Source organism: Gadus chalcogrammus, chromosome 12, assembly GCF_026213295.1.
Source record: "Gadus chalcogrammus isolate NIFS_2021 chromosome 12, NIFS_Gcha_1.0, whole genome shotgun sequence".
In the NCBI taxonomy this organism is placed as follows: Eukaryota; Metazoa; Chordata; class Actinopteri; order Gadiformes; family Gadidae; genus Gadus; species Gadus chalcogrammus.
The window spans coordinates 12447896-12468608 of NC_079423.1; the positions used below are offsets into that span (position 1 = coordinate 12447896).

General features: G+C 45.1%; 3 protein-coding genes across 4 annotated transcripts in view; all 3 read right to left on the reverse strand.

The window, feature by feature from the left end:
- Positions 1-4353: 4353 nt before the first annotated feature.
- Positions 4354-12350, reverse strand: dmap1 (DNA methyltransferase 1 associated protein 1). Its single transcript, XM_056604647.1, has 11 exons — positions 11914-12350; positions 11535-11657; positions 11112-11203; positions 10789-10984; positions 10296-10454; positions 9686-9853; positions 9274-9459; positions 8435-8506; positions 7635-7707; positions 7059-7417; positions 4354-6597 (listed from the first exon to the last, which is right to left on the reverse strand). Exons 2-11 carry the CDS (start codon positions 11628-11630, stop codon positions 6538-6540), a joined length of 1461 nt encoding a protein of 486 aa, XP_056460622.1. The 5' UTR covers positions 11631-11657; positions 11914-12350; the 3' UTR covers positions 4354-6537.
- An 88-nt stretch (positions 12351-12438) lies between these two features.
- On the reverse strand, positions 12439-17144 carry LOC130393887 (galectin-3-binding protein A-like). Of its 2 annotated transcripts, none has more exons than XM_056604646.1 (6): positions 17040-17144; positions 16499-16579; positions 15515-15706; positions 15069-15200; positions 14620-14866; positions 12439-14530 (listed from the first exon to the last, which is right to left on the reverse strand). In XM_056604646.1, the coding sequence occupies exons 2-6, from the start codon at positions 16557-16559 to the stop codon at positions 13465-13467; spliced, it is 1698 nt and encodes a 565-aa protein (XP_056460621.1). In that variant the 5' UTR covers positions 16560-16579; positions 17040-17144; the 3' UTR covers positions 12439-13464. The 2 variants fall into 2 exon arrangements, with proteins under 2 accessions (XP_056460621.1, XP_056460620.1); XM_056604645.1 differs by having other exon boundaries at positions 15515-15709; positions 17040-17143.
- A 229-nt stretch (positions 17145-17373) lies between these two features.
- Positions 17374-20713, reverse strand: part of p3h2 (prolyl 3-hydroxylase 2) — a 50036-nt gene continuing 46696 nt past the window's right edge. The window contains exons 12-15 of the mRNA XM_056604644.1: positions 20503-20620; positions 20057-20132; positions 19627-19767; positions 17374-18787 (exon numbers count right to left, since the gene is read on the reverse strand). Of these exons, the coding sequence (XP_056460619.1) occupies positions 18695-18787; positions 19627-19767; positions 20057-20132; positions 20503-20620 (428 nt within the window). The 3' untranslated portion in view covers positions 17374-18694. The remainder of the gene's footprint in view (positions 18788-19626; positions 19768-20056; positions 20133-20502; positions 20621-20713) is intronic.

Consider the following 20713-nt stretch of genomic DNA (forward strand, 5'->3'; position numbering starts at 1 on the left):
CAGTTGCCCACTCTCATTCCACCTCTGGTGCCCTACCTAACTAATTGGAAGGAGAGATCATGCTAACTCGATAATTATGATTTATGAGTCAATCTCTGGTGGATATTGCACATTTCCTCGCTGATTTGAAGACAACACGTAACCAGCCCTCTAGCAATCAATATTTGTACATTTTCCATGTCTAAGTTGTTAACTGGTTTAGTATTTCATTAGTTCCCTTTAAAGAGGACTGGTTCTCCCCACCAACGTGTATGCAGATCTGACACCTCTCGCAGACCTGCAGATAATGAATGTCTAATTGACTCATTTAAACACTGTTTGCCTGCAGGAGAGCCTTTGCATTAAATGTTTGATTGCCCCCGCATTAAACGTCATTAATCCCCTCCACTCTTAATAAGGCCTTTATGAGGCCGGCCCGAAACTTCCCGTCTACCTCTGCGGCGCTCTTTGCATAATTAAGTAGAATATTCAAAAATATGGAAATGAAGAAGCTCTCAGGATTTGACTAATGTTCTTCATACCGTGGGTTTCTAATTATTGTTCAAACGGGCTTCCTCTGCGACCGGGGGTCACAGTTCGTTAGGGCCGGGTCACAACGGGTTAATAACAGTTCACTCCTTTTGTTTAATGGTCCCAGGGTCTGGCTGGCCCTCCTTTATCATAACCGCGCCTTGCATTAAACCAGCTTGCTCTGAGCAAACGGCCAGCCGCTTGCCCCTCATCCCCCGACGGACTCCAGAACGGGGGGGCCAGGGAGAGTGCGGGGGGAGCCACTCGGCACACATTGAACTTTCCCCAGTCATTACTGTCCACCGATGTGCCAGACTGGCTGAGAGACACAAACTTGTCTTGTGTTTATAGCTTAACTGATCCTCTTATTCCTGCTACTCCCCCCAGTGTCTCCGCTCTGCCCCTAATCTCTCCGCGGGTCTTACTGGCCCAGGGTGACAAATGGAAAAAGGGGGAGCCAGCCAAGCATTGCCCCGGTGGAGGAGCTCAGGCCAGGGTCCCACTAAGCCCCCCGCTCAGCTCCCACCCTGGATCATCTCTGTCATGGACAGCACTAACCCCCCCAGAGAGGCCACACAGACAGGCAACACACACACACACACACATGCAAGCAAGTACATGCAGCACACAAACCCACACACAGAGACACACAAGCAAGTACGGGAACATGCGCACACACAAACAATTGCACACAGACACACTCATACACAAACCAATGTACACAGACAAGCACATACACACGGCTGTATGCACACAGAACAGACACAGACACGCTCACACTAAAACACAGACCAGTTGTGAAATGACAGCCTAGTACTAATTCCGTAAAGTCTGCAAATTTTGCATCTTCTAGTAAAAATGCGGCATTTAAACAAAGTCCTTTACTGTGCGATAACACATGAAAAAATGTACAACATTGTATTCGAAAATGAATACAAACCACGGTCATAAACAACAGTGACGTTCCATAACAGGATGTCCTCATATAGACATGGCCAGGCGTCATTCCTTATACACCGTATCTCACGCAGACACACACTGACAAGGTTAATGATTCCTCAACGTTAAACCATCCGGGGTACACCCAGGTATGTGTGGATAATGTGGCCCAGCACAGGAGTCTCTGGATAACACCCGGCGGCTCTATTTTAGTGTCTGGCGTCCCCCTCAATACGACCATGTGCTAAATGACTAGGAGGTAATGAGTGGCTGTGGGGCTGCACTCAGGCCTGTGACACTGACAGCGCCTGAGAATGTAATGCGCAAGTCTCTCTCGCTCTCCCTCCCCCCCTCTCTCTCTCTCCCTCCCCCTCTCTCTTCTCTCTCTCTGCTCCTGCTGTGCGCCCCACTGCCTCCCCGCCACGGGATCAGCTGCAGGCGTTAATGAAACGTCAGTCAGGTAATTGAGGCTCCGGCGGTGGCCGGCCAGCCAGGCGCAGCAGTCAGCTCACCGTTGGGTGATGACACTGGGACACTGGCTGCCACAGCATCACCGCCCCCCCCCCCCCCCGCCACCACAACCCCCATACCCACCCGCCACCACCAACACCACCACCCTATGGTGCTTTTACAGGAAGCGATCCAGTGGGCTGGAAAACATTGCATTTATGCTGACATATCATCACCCCCCCCCCCTCACACACAGCCCCCTTCCCCCCCCACAAACTGTTTCTGTGAAAGGTAGGAACTGGAGTGATGAGTTGTGAGGTTCGTGCACAGGGGGAAGTCGAGTAGTGCGTACCCGACCCCATCACTGTTAGCAGAGCCGAGGGGCGAAGCCACCTGGCGTTTCCCCAGACCCCCCCCCCCCCCCCCCCCCCCCCCCCCCCCCCCCCCTCGAAGGCGGCCACGTTGATAGGGGTCAGAGGGGTTAAAATCAACTTGTTATTGCACCCCAGAGTGGCGTTACCATCGCCCGGCGTCCCCCTGACCTGCCCGGGGACCCCAGTGAATTATGGGTAATGTTTAATTCTGCCGCCGTGACAGCTGTGGATCCGCATGGTAAATTGGATTTTTCTTGGGAAGAATTACAATTGAAAAGACATTTTCTGTACTTGCCCGCCTCGGCTAACTCTCTTGTCAGGTGGCATCGGGGAGCCTCTCTATCTCACACCGACAAATCAAATTAGCCCCCCCTGTGTTTCTGAGGCGTGTTGCTTCCAACAGAAAGGAGTCCGTCCATCTAGCCCGGGTCTAGTCAGCGGCCAATCAGATGTCTCGCCCTGAATGGCTCACACACTCTGGATGCCCGGAGTGTCTCCGTCCCCTCTCTTTTAATATCTCTCCACTTGCTCCCACGCTCATTTACATACACACACGGGGGGACGGTGACTCCAGTCGATGAAGATGTTCTTCAGAGCACCTGTTCCCTGCAGGTATAGCCACCTTTTATCCCCGTTAAATGGGAGTCACGTCCACAATGTTACCGCGTGTGACCAATAAATTAGGCCCCGGAGCTCTTTTACGGTGTATTTTCCCATTTCTTCTACAGTAGCTATATTTGTACGGTATTTCTCAAATCTAGATAGGCTTAAGATTAGCAACGTAGTTATGAATCTGGTCGGCATTAACAAAGCCAGCTTTATAAAGCACTTCTGCTGTGTTGGTGTTTTTTCCGAATCACAAACAAATCAAAGTGTCTTCGTCTGCTCAAGGTGTCCCAGCAACACTCTACAAGATCTCCCCAGACTGGACACACTTCCAGAGGCAGGGAAAATCCAGATTTAGTAGCAGACTCTCCTCTGCACTCCACTCCGCTCAGTCCTGCCGTCTCCAGGGGATGAGGCCTGGACACTCGGGTTAATGCCTAGCTGTAAGCACTGCTCACCGCTTGTGATTGGGTTTGCATTGTAGGCAAAAAAATCCACTGGAAATGACTTCCACTGTCCAGCCCCTTTGGGCATTTGCGATGTCCCCGTCTCAACATTACACGTTTCCTATTCCTATCCCTTTTTTTTTTTTTTGGTACTTTTATGGAGACCGGCATCCCAGTGGGTACAGGAGTTTGATGCTGCACAATGATTAAAACTTTTCTCCCTAAAGGTTATGGGGGAGGGTACGACACAGATGGTGGAGAAGAGATGAAAGTCAAAGTCAAACACGCACAGACGAGATGAAGAGTGAAAACCCTGAGATGAAGATGACAGTTGGGATAGGAATTGGGGGCTGCGCAAACAAAGAGGCGCCTAGCTCAAAAACAGCCGTAGCTCACTCAGCGGCGGGGTTGAGTTCAAAACCAAACCCTCCCCAGCCCGTCTCGCCTATGAAATTGGTTCCTCGTACATAGATCTTCTTCCCCAAAAGTAATCTACGATTGTAGCCGACACAGACGACGCCTCCGGATGTGGGGTTGGAAACACATCAACAACCCAATCAACGTCAGATCAGACGCTCTCTCCCGGAGGTGAGGCCTGTATTTGAGCAGGGCTCTAGCGCGCCCCCCCCCCCCGCCTCGACTCCCCGCTACGACCCGCGCTCCACGCATCATTCCTCTTAAACGCGTTCTCAATCACTAGCGCCCGGTGTCGCCCGCCCGCACGGGCCCGGTGACAGAGACGTATGTCCATGATTAGCCAGGACACAGTTCAATTATGATAAACAGCCATCACACCTCTTAGGACCCGAGATTAAGGCATCGAGGCTTGATAAAGAGATAGACACCACCCACCCACCCACCCCCATCTCTGTGCCACCACAACCAGCCTATAAGAAACTCTATGTGGCGTTCTGCATCATGCTTTTCACATTAGTGCCGCCAAAAAGCTACACCCCCCATGCCCCCCCTGTCCTATCGTCTCCTCTCCCAGGACGGAAGGAGCTTGCTGCCCCAAACGGAGGTGGGGTGGTGGGCGGAGGTGGTGGTGGTTGTGGTGGAGGTCTTTATCATTCACACATGATTGGTGATGCATCCACGCCTACTCATTTTCAATTTAGACCTTTTTATTAATAACCTCCACCTTCTTGAAGCCCATCTTACACGGTACCTGCCATATAACTTGAGGCTGGGACGGAGAGAGAAAGAGGGAGATGCCTTATTTTTGATAAATGGACAAGCCTTGATGAAGCGCAGATTTCAGGGGAGCGCGGTTGAGAGAGAGAAAGAGAGAGGGAGGAAGGGAGGCCTAACATTAATCCAAGACCGGCCTGGGAAAGATCGACCAAAAAAATGAAAGAACAGAGAGAGGAGGCGGAGTACTGAAAAGAAAGATAGCCCCTTTTGCTGTGTTCCGTCAAGGGAGAAATTACACATTTACGGAGGTTTTTCCAAGCAATGACGGGTTCCATAGATCAAACCGGCTGGATTTACAAGCCAATTTTCAACATGAAATATAGACACCGAGAATCCATTTTCTCCTCGTGTTTACTCCTTCCTCCTCTCAAGCCGATGGCTTATAGAGTGTGTGGATATAGGTTTACTCTGGTAACCGTAGCGATACTTATTAGAGCTGTACAACCAGGAAGTCAGGTGGTGATGGAAATGCTAGCCTACCGCTAGCACAGATTGTGTGCGTGTCTCACGGGGGAAATGTCAGGGCACCGTTAACAGAGATGGAGAGGGTTACAACGGGTCTCATACCATAGAGGATGAACAGGTTTGGGGGAACAATTTCCAAGGAAGAAAATGTATGTATTCGAGAATGAATATCGAAAAAAACAGTTGGATAATTAATATCCAACCAGGTACACTGGGCCATTATTTGAATGCTTTAGAAAATAAACCTTTGGTGACAATTGTCAGAACTTGAATTTTTTGCAAGTTGTTCTTGGAAGAGTTCAGTTTGTTCAGGTAATACGTGAAAAAACTGAAGCCCCATCCACGTGCACTACGGCAGTCCTCCACACCATGCTATATAACATTTGCATAGAAATTAATGTCTAAGTAGGCTAAATGACATAATTGACATGCAATTAGCAATATTATGCGAGGGAAGAAACCAAATGAAGTTTCCATGGCGGTGGCAATCTAAGAATGATCACAGCTTAATTATCATATTAATGAAGTCATTAGCTGTCACTTAAAGGGGACGACAGCCAAGGTAGAAATGTCATGAACTCACAATTTCCACAGCAAATATAGTTTCCCCACTAATTGTTTTCCAGTCAAGAGCTCAAGTATGAGTGTGCGGACAACACAGAGGAGGGCGGGAAGGACACAGGCACTTTGCTGTGACGTAAATCCATCCAAGATGTAGAAAAAAAACACAAGGTTTATTAAATGTTTGAAAAAGGCTTCTTCAAGGTTGCTTGAGGACACAGGCCTCAAGCCAACTCTGGGCCTCATTTCCTTTACAAAAACAAATGTATCACACAGAAACAAAATGGTCACATCAACAAAGAAAGAGGTGGGGGGAGAGAGAGAGAGAGAGAGAGAGGGAGAGAGGGGGAGAGAGAGAGAGAGATGTCAAGATGAGACGCCAGCTTGAAGGTAGCACGGCTTAAACAGAAAAGTCAGCCCGGCCGCCAGTAAACAGCATGGCATGATTACCCTAAAAAGAAAACCCTCTGAACTAAACCGATAGCTTAAGGATCTCCTCGCTCTCCCACACACACACTTCCTGCTTTTCATTTCAATTCATTTCAATTACCCCAGCCGGTTCTCCCACTCCTTCCCCGTGGCCCTATTAGCTTGGCCGGGCAATTTACAGTTGATCTGGGCCTCATCTGAGGGGCCAGAGTGCCGACCGAGGGCCCCACGAGGAGGGGTAATGAAATGGAATGTCACTCAGTTGTAGCCTTTGTCTCCATAGCGTGTGGGTGACACCGTGTGTGTGTCCACCCCTGTGCCCCCTTGTGTGTGTGTGTGTGTGTGTGTGTGTGTGTGTGTGTGCGTGTGTTTGTGTGTGTTGCTTGCATGGAGCGAGCCCAGTTAGTTAGTTAGTTACTTAGAGGAGTGGATATAGCTGTGTGTCCGCGCAGGAGGCCATGGGGGACATTAAGCCAGTGATGAAAACGGGTGACACGTCATCCCACTCGGTGTGTGTGTGTGTGTGTGTGTGTGTGTGTGTGGAGGCGCTTTCATCTTCATCATCAAGGTTTCTTCATCTTCTTCACCGAAGAGCAGCTGGAGGCCGACTCTCTCCGTTTGCGCTGTGGAGACGGAGAGAGGAATGACTCACGGTTCATTTTAACGTCTGCTTGCAAATAAAACAACAACCACACATGTTTCACGTTACGGACTCTAATCCTGAAACCTTGAACCTCTTCTTCACACGTTTTGAACAACCCAGTTCCGAATGACTAATTAATGAATCATGAAACCAAAGACCACCCTTAAAGGGGCCGTCGGCCTCCAGCGAGTGTAGGACCACGCAGGACCACTCGATTTGTGTTGCTTAGAGCCCACTGTGTGTGTTCAGTCTGTTGTCTATGTGATTGTCCTACTGATGTCTGACGTGCTATGTTCCTGTAATGTGCTGTATGTGTGCAGAACATACAGCACATAATCAGCTTTATGCTGAGTCGGACCCGTTTTAAATTGTAACTTTGTTAACTTTAATACTTTCCCTGTGTAATAATAAGAATATATCGATATGTTAAAGGGGCATTACCGAGTTGGGGGTGAGCGGCGCGCCCACCACGTCGATAATCTGCTCCTTGGCCTCCACCTTGATGTCGTCCATGAGGCCGGGCCAGGCCAGGGCATCTCCTCCGGGGGTGCACGGCGTGACGCTGCCGCTGTTGCCCACGTTGGGCTCCGCCGCCTGGGGCGTGGACACCGTCACGACCCCCTGGAAGCCGCCGCCGCCGCCGCCGCCAGCCTTCAGCAGGGCCTCGTAGCGATGCCGCAGCATCTGCTGCTCGTACTCACAGTTGCTGAGCGCCTGCTTCAGCTCGTAGACCAGCACCAGGTCGCTGCGCAGCTCGTTGAACATCTGCACGATCTCCTCCGTGGTCATGGGGTTGAGGTCTGCGGTCCCGGGGGGGGACAGGGGGACAGACGGACAGGCAGGACGTCAGGACAGCAGCCCGAGCACGCGCACACCAGTGAGAGTTTACTTCAGGGTCCACAGCGCAGGCTTCACTGCCCCTGCTACTTTTTGTAATAAATGTTTTGAATTAATGAATTACTTATAGTTCCCTTTTTGGCACAACATGGCCGCCAGTGGGGGTTATTTTGCACTCACCCACTCCTTGTTCCGTCAGGATCTGCTCAATGGCTTTAATCTTCTTCTGCCCTACAGAGCTAGGCAGCTTCATCTAGAATAACCAAATCATAACACACACACACACACACACACACGTTAGGTTAAGGTGCTATGGATGTTACAATCAACGCCTCCGCGTCGATGCGTTTAATTCAAATGAAATGCTCTTCAGCGGGCCAGATCAAAATGTCTTTATCCACTGGAGTCTGTCTGACTGATTAGCCGCGGGATCACGCTACTCCTTTAGCTAATGCTAATGCATTTTCCATAGAGACGGCGGCGGCTGCTCATCAGTCTTGGAGATGAATCAAGCTGTCCTGCTAGGCCTTAGCGATGCTAGCCGGTCACTAACGGCATCCATCATCATAGCGCTAATGAGAGATAGCTAGCTCAGGTCAAACGCTCTCCTTTGCTTACATGATGCATCAAAACCGAGGAGTGTGCTATTACTGCTGGTTCTACAAATAAATTAACTCACAAACATATGGCACTACATTCAACCGGCTCATCATTCAATAATATAAATATATTTTATTTGTAGAATTGTAAGACGCCAACAACGAGCAAGTTAAGTTTTCTAATCTAAAGTGTGTATCAATAAGATACCGTGTAAAATCTCAGCAGGCGAGTTGGACTTTCATGTGAACATTCTTGCATTTACAACCGTTCAGGAAGGAAAGGGCGGGCAAGAATAATCCTGGACACAATACTACCATGCCAACGGTCACCACTCTTCCCAGATGTGCTAGTTCTCATGAATAACAGCCAGTTATGCTTACCCTCTGGCTGCGGAGTGTGACACCTGCAGACTTGAAGTCTGGGAATTTGATGCCTGCTGTCTCTGGAACGGCCTGCGTGAAGGGATGAATACGATTGCAATGATCAATGAGTTGCTTACAAACACGGTGCTTACATCGGCACTGTTTACACACGATAAATGTACGATGATGTATGAGCATGTGACTTTACGACACTTGCGTGAGAGATTCGGTCTAGACAAGAACCTATCTCTGGTCAATTTAGATTGAATGTGGTAACACTCCTCAATGGGTGTTGATGCCGTTACCGTCTGTTTAGAACATCGCATTTTGCGTCGCAATCTCACAACCGCTTTCAACGCGCACTTTTGAAGAGTGGATCAAAACCATCAAGTAAACCATGGAGGCCATGGACACTGCATGGTTCACATTCAGAGTTGGTGGAGCAACCATATTACGTACAAAAATCTATTTAATGACTCGGATCAGCATTCAAAGTTGGGTTTCTACTTTTGAACCAGGAATATCTGATATTGTCTATCAACTTCTCGAAGCATCAATGTAGCTAAAGGACTTTGTTATGGCCATTCTGTTTCCTCGAATTGTTGTTACAACATTTGGCATTAATTCATTTTAGGATGTAGGAAATATCCGTGCAAGGCATTCAAGACAGTAAAAATGTTTCACATCACATAAAAGGTTTTTGCCCCAAAAAAAGAGTTTGACATAGACACCTTATTTATAATATAGATATGATATGAAAGATATGAAAGATATGAAAAAAGCTTATGATCCCACTTATGATAGTGACCCCTAATAGTGGAACATGGGCGTCGTGTTGTGATGTGTGTGTAACAAACCGGCTTCTCTGTTTCTCTTTTCTGGGGGAGCTTCTTCTTAGAAACCCGCTTCTCCGCACGCCTCAACTCTGTGTTGGTGTCTGCGGCCTTGATGAGTTTCTGCAGGTCCTGGGCCTTCTTTTCCCGCTCTTTCTTTCTGCCCTCGATCTTCCGTAGCTCTGTGGTCAGATACTCCTCTTCCGCCACCTGCAGGTCGAATAGGAGAAGTGCAATGTGAAAAATCGCGTCACGGTAAAAGGCAATATGAGGTCATGACAGCAGTAGTAGAAAAAATAATTAATCAGACACAGAATTAATGGTTGAATAGAATAATAGACTTGGATTCCAAAAATGTATCCGACAATTCATCGGATGGGGCTATCTAAACGATGATTCAACCAGTTGACTTTGAGGGTACAGCCCTTTCACTGACCTGCTCAGGTGTGCGGTTGAACAGCTTATCCAGCTGTTCTTTCCTGCGCCTCTCGTGGCCAGCGTCAAATATGTAGATCTTTGGCTCCGCCCCCGATGCTGCGCGCACCTTCATCAGCTTGCCGCAAATGCAATAGTATCGCTCTTTCAGGTCTTCCACTGAGCGCTTCTGCAAGAGATAGGGAGACATGTCAGGGGAAATGAGTTATTGGAAGATCCTGACGATGCCTGCGTGGTGGCAGCCTGGCTCCGCCCGCCTACGTACTTCCGCTCAATTTTCATTTTCCCTTCAGTACTACGTCTGGATTTGCGGTATATTCGCAGGTTATCTGCAGCCCATGTTTTGGCTGTCCAATCAGAAAACAGAGGGAGCGGCTGAGAACAATGACGCTGAGGTCGCGGGCTAGCTTGAGTTGGAGTCAAATGTTAGCGATTGGTCATGGCAGACCCAGAGTGGCACTGGGCAGTCCGACAGACCACCGCCTTCAAGTGAGTTAATGGAGAGTGGGCCAGACTCTGTGCAAATGAAATGAAGCACCAGAGTCTGGTGGGACCAGACTAGGGTGGCGGCTAAGCCCGTGGTTCACGTGCGTGGGCGTAGAGGTATTCACCCTGTACTGCTGGTGGTCGTAGCGGTCGTGGACCACCACGAAGCGCAGGTCGAAGCGCTTGCACAGGTCAAAGAGGTGGTCCGTCTCCGCTTTGGTCCAGCCGTCGTCATGGAGATACAACTGATACTCCTGCTCCGAGTACACCGGCACCTGCACCGTCTAGAGAAGGGAACACAGGGAGGGGAGATGGTGAACATCTATAGGGAGATATCTGTTTATGCATGTTAAAAAACAGACGTCGGGATAAATATATTGTATTGATGCTGCTATTTTGTTTCTTGAAAATGTTCATGGTTACGACAGAAAATGCTGCAAGCCCATTTTTTATCCGCATGCACGTCTGGTTGCATGAAGTTCAGTGTAATTGTACGTTTTGAAACGTTTTCCTTGCGGATTTATCTCTTGCTGCTGCATCTTTAAATCTGCAATTTAACACCAACAATTTATGATAAAGTTACAAGCCATGAAAACAAAGAAATTGCCTGTTCCTTACCTTGTTGAAGCGTGCAAACGGATAGTCTTTGCCCTCCTCGGCTGTGCGTCTCCAGTGATGGAATATGGCTCCATCTTTGCGGGCAGGATTCGTGAAGGGCATCCACTTCCAGGGACGCACCTTTTTACAGCCCAACTTGGCCTTGACGGTCCTGTAGCCCTGAGTTGTATCGCTAGGCAACAGAGGCGGCGCATCTCTAGACAAACACAAAAAATGACAATAAGGAAGAATAACTAACTGATCATAAATAGAAGTAACGGGACCGACGGGGATGGCTGGAGGAATAGGAAAAAAACATTGAGATCCCAAAAAGAAAGTCCTACTTTTTATCTGAGTAGAGCAGCGCATAGACCTCCCGGTGCATTCCCTCTGGTCTCTTGAAGGTCAGCGCTTCTGTTGTCTTCTTGGCTTTTTTCTGTGGGTGATGATTATTTGATGAGCTTTCGCCACATCATTTATGTAATAGTCTATACCATGGTAAGGACTCGAGCCTGACTTAAAATGTATGGGCGGGGGGGGATATAACCTTACTCACTCATAACTGACTACCCTCTTACCACAAAACTAATTACACAGCCATTACACTTGACCAATTAGGGATAGATGATTCGGATTGTACACCCCTAAACGGGCGAGTTTTTTATTATAATTCCATTATGATCTTTACTGTTACTCTTATTTTATTTTGGTGATTAGAGAACAAACGTAACGAGCCAACTACAACGTACACTGACTAAAGATCTTACCTTTTCCGAGTTGATGAAATCCTTCTTACTGATGGGAGCATCATTGTCCCCTCCTGTCAACTCCAGAATGTCCCTCACGTCAGCTCCAGTAGCCATGACTATAACTTATGTTGTCAACGCCACCTGTCAACAGTTATACAAACGTCCTAATGGTTTTCAACAAGGTCTAATCAACATGGTATACCGGTGTTTATAACAGGTGAGCATCCGTAGCGAAGGATACAGCGGTCTATAACGTGGGTCGTAGCGTCGTAACGACACATAAAAACAGCGTTTTTAAGTCAAAGCGAACCATGGGGTTATCTGTTATTCCGTTTACTTTTCGAAATGTCTATTTGTACAAAAAGCTGTGTTTTTCATTGAAAATAGAGGACCATACCTAGCTTTCGGGTAAGTAGTCATGTAGCAATGTATTCCTAGCCAGCTGAAACTTCCGGCGCCGGTCCTTTCGCATCATGGTATATAGCTTGTCGCCGTCGTGAGGTCTGGCGGTGAACTGCAGTACAGAAGAGCAGCATCACCAGAGATGGAGTTCTGTTTCTCTTTGGTAGTGGTCTGTGCTGAATGTTTAGTTTGGTCTAACAACAATTTTTTTTTTTATTGTTTCCTGCTTTGTTAAATCACTACATTAATAAAACAAACAAAAAACATTAAAAAGATGCAAAATTAAACGTTTTAATAAACCAAAATGGAGTGTTATTTACCAAGCACCTCACACCTGCGAAATACAAGTTTTTCAGCTTCTGTTTTGCTTTTCTGAACCTGTCAGCTTTGAGACTTATAGCCCCAGCTTCTTCCTCATGAGATCAGTCCACTCTCTGACAATCCGAAGGGACAGGCCGACATGAAGGCCTAACAGCAACTTATACATAAAGAAACAGGTATGTGAAAAAATAAAATAATGATCAAGTTATGGGACATCAAGTGTCATTGTAGCAGCCACGTGTTTTGTTACTGTGATAAAGCAAGGGCTTCATGCACAAACCAAAACTGACATGAGACCCTTAGTTCACTATAGATATTTAACCAATAGGAATAGCCTGCATTCAAGATGTGCATGTTTTTTTTGTGGAGAATGAAGCCACTTATTTATTTTTCTAGTTTAACTATTCCTATTTGTGCTGCCGATAGCTATCTTATTTTCCTATCTTGGACGAAGGCCTAGTTCCAATTTAATGTAATATAGGGGCAGGGATTAAGACACTCCATACCTGTACCATTACTTTTGTTCAGAAATTTAAAAACACATTGAGCATTAATTTTAATTTTTATTATTTAAATGTCTATTCTTATTGTTATTATATTGGTGAAGCATTTATATATACAGCAGGGGTCAGCAACCTTTTCAACATGCAGTGCCAGTTTGACATTTTCTCGTTAATGAGTGTGCCTTAAGCAACAATATATTAAAAATTTAGCTGAATTATGACACAGCGACCAAAAACATTCCCAGAAGACCTGGAATTGTACTATTTCCATATAGTCCACAATCATGCATTAACATTTCAATGTTTTTTTGGTTGTTATATTTGTAACATGGGATTACGAATTATAATTACATATGTCCCATCTTAAAACCCCATTTTCAAAAACATATTTGCACTGTGAGAAATGTAAAAAAACGAGAATATATGAGAATGTTGGAACCATCCACATCAATATCTTTAAGACATGTACAGCTTTGCAAAACCATGTGGAGGCGATGCATACAGGCCACTTGCAACAATATTTTAAATATTGTCTTCTCTTTTACTCACAACATAGGTTTAAAAACTATTAATTGATCCCATTTCAGAACACTGCTTTCAGTAACTAATTTAAACATATTTGCACTGGGAGGAAATGCCCAAAACAGAATAAAGGGCAAAAGAAAATCAGTTGAGTAATGTTTACTCCTTATTCAAATTGAATGTTTACCCCGTTAAATTCCTCATTCCTCTTCAACCTCAGTGTAGTTCAACCCTGTGCGGTACCTAGGACGGATCACCATAGTGTAGGAGTATTCATCCGAGTGGCATGGGTAGACCTGGCCTGAACCGTGGTTTCGTGGGATCGTGGTGTCCTCCTGAGGATGTTTGAAGTCCTGAATGTGGGAGACATAACGGCCATCGCAGCGGATAACTATTTTGTTCTTGTAAACAATCGCGTTTTTATACAACTCAGGCAGAGCACTGTTTCCGTTCTCCAACGACAGCTTTGCGGAAGGGCAGACCCTAGTGCTGCTGTAGGAACATTCGTCACTTTTAACAAACAACCTTGTGTACCATCCAATATCGCCGAAGAGCGCAAAGTAGGCACTGTTGTGTACCGGTGTGCGGAATGTGAAGGCAAGTTCGCCATGGTTTAACCCCTTGGGATATAGTGACGTTGTTTTGAAAACTGACACCTCTTCCGATGTGAAGCTGTAACTCCACGGTTTGCCGGTGTAGATCCTGGGAGTGTAGGACTTCCAATTGCTCATGAGCTCGCCTAACAGATTACCCATGGTTAAGGCGTTGAACTGAAAACCCTCTAACTTCCCTGCCTGATAACGTGAATCTTTGAGCCGGTTCAAATCCTCAGCAGAGACCATGGGGAACCGTATGAGCTTCAACAGGTCAAACTGATCCCCCGACCCCAATGCTTTGCCTTGGGCATCCTCCCACTTCTCCAAAGCCTGGATGACAAAGTACTCACTGGGCACCGTGAGGTCTGTGCGAGAAAGGAGACCCTTGATAGCGTGGACGGACAGACCGGTCCACGCCGGGGACGCGACCAGCGCCTCACAGTTCCAGGCCATGTAGCGAAGGCAGGACTGTTGCAGAGCTCCATCGTCCATGCTGACTGCGTAATCAAACAATGATGACTGAGCTTGGAAGGTTTCATCTTCTGGGAGCAGCAGGATCAACAGTTTTCCCACCTCTTCCTGAAGCGCTTTTAAGCCCCACTCGGAAGCCAGCTTGTGAACGCAGTGGGAAGAGGTATTGGTGATGTTCATCTGTCCGGTGTACAGATACCTGAAAGGTTCAATCAACCACTTCATTCTCAACCAGGTCACACAGAAACACCTAGAGAGGGTGTCAAATTCATACAATGGTGTTTTTACCTGACAAAGTGCGCGACATGTGGTTGGCACTTGGAGCTGACCTCAATGCTGAGGTTGGCCTCGGAGGACCAGCTGGGCACCAGAGAGAGAATGAGTTTGTGTGCACAGATGGTCTCCACAGTGCTGCTTTCCACCACCACAGACAAGATCAGATCACAGTCACGGCCACTTTCAAACAGCTCTCCCAGGAATCCAGAGATCGTCGTGCTGTGCTCCACGAATAATTCCACAGGATTCTTTGTAGAGTCTGTAAGATTTTTTTTGAAATGTCGGTTATTTGAGTCTTTGTGCATGAATATTCAGCAAAGAATGTATGATCTATTCTCCCTTTCTGATTTGTAGCTTTTGTATGGGGAGTTTATAGTTGACCCTTTACACACACACACACACACACACACACACACACACACACACACACACACACACACACACACACGCACACATCTTACCAATGGCACAGACAACCCCTGCGTCTTCCGCGTGTTTGCAGTCTGATATTCCTAAACCGGGGGATTCACACTTGGTGAGGTCTGTCTCCGTCCCCATACAATTCAAATCATCCAAATAGATCGGACCTTGCCCTAGGCCATAACAAAAAAACATCACAATTAACACACAAACTTGCATGGTTAATTAGGTTAGACCTATATACCGTATATATATACATATATGTAAACAATATATTTCAACATACATGATCAATTATTAGATGATATATATCATCGTCCAATAATTGATCAGAAATGTTGAAATATAATGTTTTATCTAAATGAAATAAAATTGTAATATTGTTCATATGTTATGAACCCCTTTACGTGAATAACACAGAGAAACAACAAATACATCAACAACAACCAAGCAACAAACAGGATACACCAACACATACTGCACATACCTGCCCCATACCGTCCTCCGTCAACAGCTTCTCTGGCACTGGGGAAGTTCAGGTGGCGACACACCACTAGGGCTTCCTTTATGTCCCAGCCGTCGTCACACACAGTACCCCACACTCCTTCGATATAGACCTCCACCCGGCCCGCGTGAGAGCCCTTGCCTCCAGCCAGCCTCATGTCACCATTTTGTAACCCTGCTGTGGTGATTTATGGTGACTATTTAGTCTTTCAGCGGATGCTTTAATCCAAAGTGATTTACAGTGAGAATACATGACATTAATGAACAGGTAGGGGCTAGGCATCTTTTTCTCGAGGGTGCTGGATCCATGGTCCAGGACTATGGGCCATGGATGTAGGCCATAGGCCCCCGAAACATCCATCTTTGTGTTATTCATGCTCACTTTCATGAAAAATGACAGAGAAACTCTATGGTGAGTCCTACTTGACGTCTATCTGAAACCTCATGTTCTGTCTTTGTGCTGCAGCACTATTCCTTTATGGCTCTAAGTCCTTTGTTTTCTCTCATGTAGTAGGTTTGATTAAGTTGGGGGTATACCTACCTCTTACCCCCCAACTTGGCATCTTTTAAGAGTAGCCTACAGTGATAAATGTTTGGGGGTACAACTAATCTGGTTGATACATTTAATTTCACTAGGCATCTCAAAGACATGTCCTTGACACAATTAAAAGAAAAGTAAATGAGAGTAGAGATATATTTGTTATATGTATTGGTAATTTATTAGCTAGGTTGATGTTGATTTAAAGAAAGTGGGATTAGAGGGCAAACCGGCCACAACTCCTGTTGTGTTAACCTGGCAGAATAAACACTGCTCCACCTGTACAATCTCTCAATATCCATCAGAAGGTAATATTTTATTTAAGTGTTTTTTGATGCACCTATCCTTTGCCCATGTCGACTGACTCTTTACCTCATCATAGAATGCAAACGCCAACATGCTGATATCTGTTAGCTAGCGCTCACCCACCACAATGAGACAGCTCGACTAGGAGAAGGACACAGGCAAGGAAGAGAAGTCCTCTCGACATCTCTCTGAAGGACGATACAACTGAAAATACAACGGCAGACTTTTACTGTTTGTTATTAACATTAAAGGTTTAGTGTCGAATTTTGCAGCATCTCGCGGGGAGGTTGTAGATTGCAACCAACTGATCCTATCGCTCTCACAGCCGATCCCTGATCTTATTGAACAAAAACAAAAACACAACAATTCTTATTTTTTATGGGATTGTACACTAATTAAAACCTACTTTAATATTATATTAATATTATATTCCATTTCTGCCAAGTCCGTTGTGAAAGATGCTACTAGATTCTACTCACTCCACCTTTAAAACAAGTAGCACTACCAGAAGACAGATAGGCGTTAATATCCCAGAGTTCATTATTATGCCTACATTTGACGTCAATGAGTTCATGTTGTTCCTTCAACAGAACTATAGGCTACGTATACATCGGAATATATTGAACTCTTCACTAGTCAACAGAGGGAGATAATTTTAACTCACCAAGTACAAAACACAGAGATGTTCTTCACAAGTGCAGTGGAGATAGAACTGTTGCAGCTGTAGTCTTTGTTTCCCCAGAAATAGAAAGTCCACAGTTCAGAAGTGTTGGACTCCCAATGTGTCTCTTACACACATGCGCGCACACACACCTTGAGAGTCTGTTGTTGACATCTGTAGGCCTAACAGGTGCATATAGAGTACAGCACAGTCAAACTCAAACACAATATAAATTATACAAAAATACATATAATAATGTTATAACGATCTAACATAATTAACCACACAATATTATGTTTATGTTATATTACCGACATTATTTAAAATATGATGACAAATTATTGCAAGCAAACTGTGAAACAAAGAATGGAAGGAACGATAAGATAATTATAATTAAACAATTTTAATATATACACACACACACACATACACACCAATTTGATACAGCATTTTATACTTAAATATTAGGGAGACAAAGAAGATTGACAATCCTCTCCAATCAGAAGTTATCAAACCATGATGCATAAACAAATACTTTTCAGACCGATTAGACCGCTGGTTAGCGGATTGAATCAGTGAGAATGGTTTGTAGCCATTGAGCAAATAGTGCATGTACGTATCACAACAATACTCAGAATGTTCAGGGAAGAAAACGCATGCCTCCCAAAAAATAAACATTCCTTCAAACAGGAACAATGGATCACTTTTATAACAAAAGGGACTAAGATTTAATCACGACAAATGCAAATGCAGCTATCATAAAAAACAAAACATTAATAAAACACACATGAACACAGCATTTGCAAATTTGTAAACTGATTTTTTTTTTTTACTTTGTTTGTCATGAGGGGAGAAAGTGAGCAGTTAAAAGCAGACATTGTGTGTATTAGTAAGTAACGGATCAATTCATTACTGACTTAAGACAATCAACAGTTGCATAAATACTAAATTCTCAAAGGACTTTTTAAAGTTTTTATAAATTGGCATGTTCGTCTTCTTTGTTATGAGATTTTCGTAAATCGTAACAAATTTGAATTCTGAAACAGTATGTCAAGCCAAGATCCTGGTAGCCATAAGGTAGCTCTTTCTAATGCACTATTTAAGATATTGCGCAATATCCAATTTTGTTAACGGGACATCTTGCAAGGGTTTTCATCTCTACTTCAAATATGTGTTTTCTCTGATAATATGATACTGATAAATACTCTTTTCAATATATTCCAGAAATATATTGCTCAGAACCTCAACGTCAAACACTTGACATCCCATAATAAAACATAGTTAAACGCCATTCTTCACAGTGCAATAATATTACAGGTACAGACAGTCGTTGTTGTTAATGTCAGAATCCCCTCTCCACCGACCAAAAGAAGTCTCTTGTCATCGCGAGACGGACGGACATAGAAAGGAAGGGCTTAAGTACTGGCTGTGTGGTGACAGAATCCTAGACGGAGTCGAGGTAAACAACAGCCATTGACGCACGACAAAAACAACAATAATAATATTAATTCACCTCGCACTTCACACAGTACAAAAATAGAAATTGTTCCGATCCAGAAAAAGGTATCAAATAAATAAATTCAAACAGATTGGAGAGTGTGAAGTAGGGGTGGTGGTGGTGGTGGTAGAGGTGGAGGTGGAGGGTGGGTGGTCTGTGGTTACAGTTCATCTTTCGGGTTAATGTTAAGGCCCTGATGCCCTGCAGACTTGCTGTCCAAGTCCTGAACCACCTCATCTGCTTGCAACCGCTCCTGAAATAAACAACAACAACCAAGCAGGGAGATGGAATTACAATGGGGCAGAAGCATAGAAAAAGGTCAAGGACAAAAAGTGTTTGAGTGCACTGAAGAATACATATAACTTTTTTGTGTCTCCGTATTATGTTAACAAGGAGTCTTCCTAGCCAGGAACACTCCTTGTAAACGTAATTTAACAAGGAGTTACGTATTATGTTAACAAGGAGTCTTCCTTGCCAGGAAGACTCCTTGTTAACGTAATACGGAGACAGGTGAAACTCTTGTAAAGTAACAACCCTGCACTTGAAAAGATTTCAACACCAGAAATCTTTTTTGCCATTGCTATATTCCCAAATGAAGTACCAATGAGGAATACTATATTATATTCTGTCCCACTTAGTCTCACACACTTTTTATGTGCTCAAATCAGTTTTATTAATCTCTTTGTACATAGCATGTTTTTAGATTTTTTTTACTGTCTTAAGTTCATTACACCATCCACAGGCACACACAACTAGGTGAATTGTACCGCCTTCTACACAATCTGAGTCTGGATGACGCCTTGGTGATTCAATCAAGATCTCAGGATGTGAAAGAATCTCACTGCTGACAGGCTTTCATAACCTAGCTGCAAGCAAATTTCACGTTGAAGATGAAATATTTAAATTTAAGCGAGCACCCGATTGTGGAGAATTCACACGCGGGTAGAATTTTGAAAAAAGCTCTAGAAGGCTTGTTCCCTTCTAATGGATGAATGATAACGGTATACTGTAATGTAGAAGATAGATAACAACGGCACATGTACACGTATCACGTATCACAAGAACAACGGTGGCTGAGGGGAAGGCTTTTACCAGTTCTCTGAAGAGCGGATCCAGCGTGAACCAGAGCGCCACTGCGCACCGCTGCCCCCTAGTGACGGCCTTCACACCATGCGGGTTCTCCCCTCCCGACGAGAAGCCCACCATTCGGCCACACTTTGGCTTCACAGACGCCTGGATGGGGGAGGATTAGGTATTGATATCGTCACTAAGCATTTATCCACAGTCAGGAAGCAAGTCAGATTGAGAACAATCGGAGCAAGCAAACGACATTGAAAGATAATGGAACAAGGCAATCTGGAGTAAAATATTCCTAGTACTAAAATAACCAGAACTCAAGAATTATTTCTTTATTTTACCTAGTGACTGACTGCTTTGTTTTGGCTAAGGGCGCCATAATACCACCAGAGGTCACTTCCTATTTAAAAAAAAACGTAGTTCCCCGCCCCAAAAACAAACTCACCGTGACAGTTTTGGCATCCATTTCAGTGAAAATGAATTCTCCGCCCTCAAAGTCTCCATTGAGGTACAGCAGTGCACTGAGGACAATGAAGAAAGGATTGCGACGTAAGTCATGGTTTCAACATAATGTTCAGGAGTTTTTTTCACAGTTAACTGAAGCCAGCTATAGGAAGCTATAGCAAGAGCCTTATTTGGCTTCTAAGAGTGATCTAAGATGGCTGAAAAGAGACCTTAATGAAATCAAACTTTACACAAATGACACAAATACAGCCCAAATTATCGCGTCTAATTTCAGCTCTTCTTTGGCGCTTCTTCAAACAACTTCAAGTTAAAACATTTTGTTATGGCTCTGCCAATTGGAAAGGTTAAGCTATCCCTGCTGCAGATAGTGTATGATCTATATATAAATTGATATTTAGGTTCAGGAGGTGGGAGAGGAGTGGGAACCTGTAGTCTCTGTAAGTGTAGGCCGGTGGTTCCTTCCAGCACTCATTGGCCTCGGGATCCAGCAGGCAGTTATCGGCGTGGATAGGGTGGCTCAGGTCATTCCTGTGGTCCTGTTGGCCTGTGGAAGCACACATACATATCTGAGTGATTGTACGTACATGTGTGCGTGTGTGTTTGTCTCTGATTGTGTCGATGCATGTGTTTAAGCGTA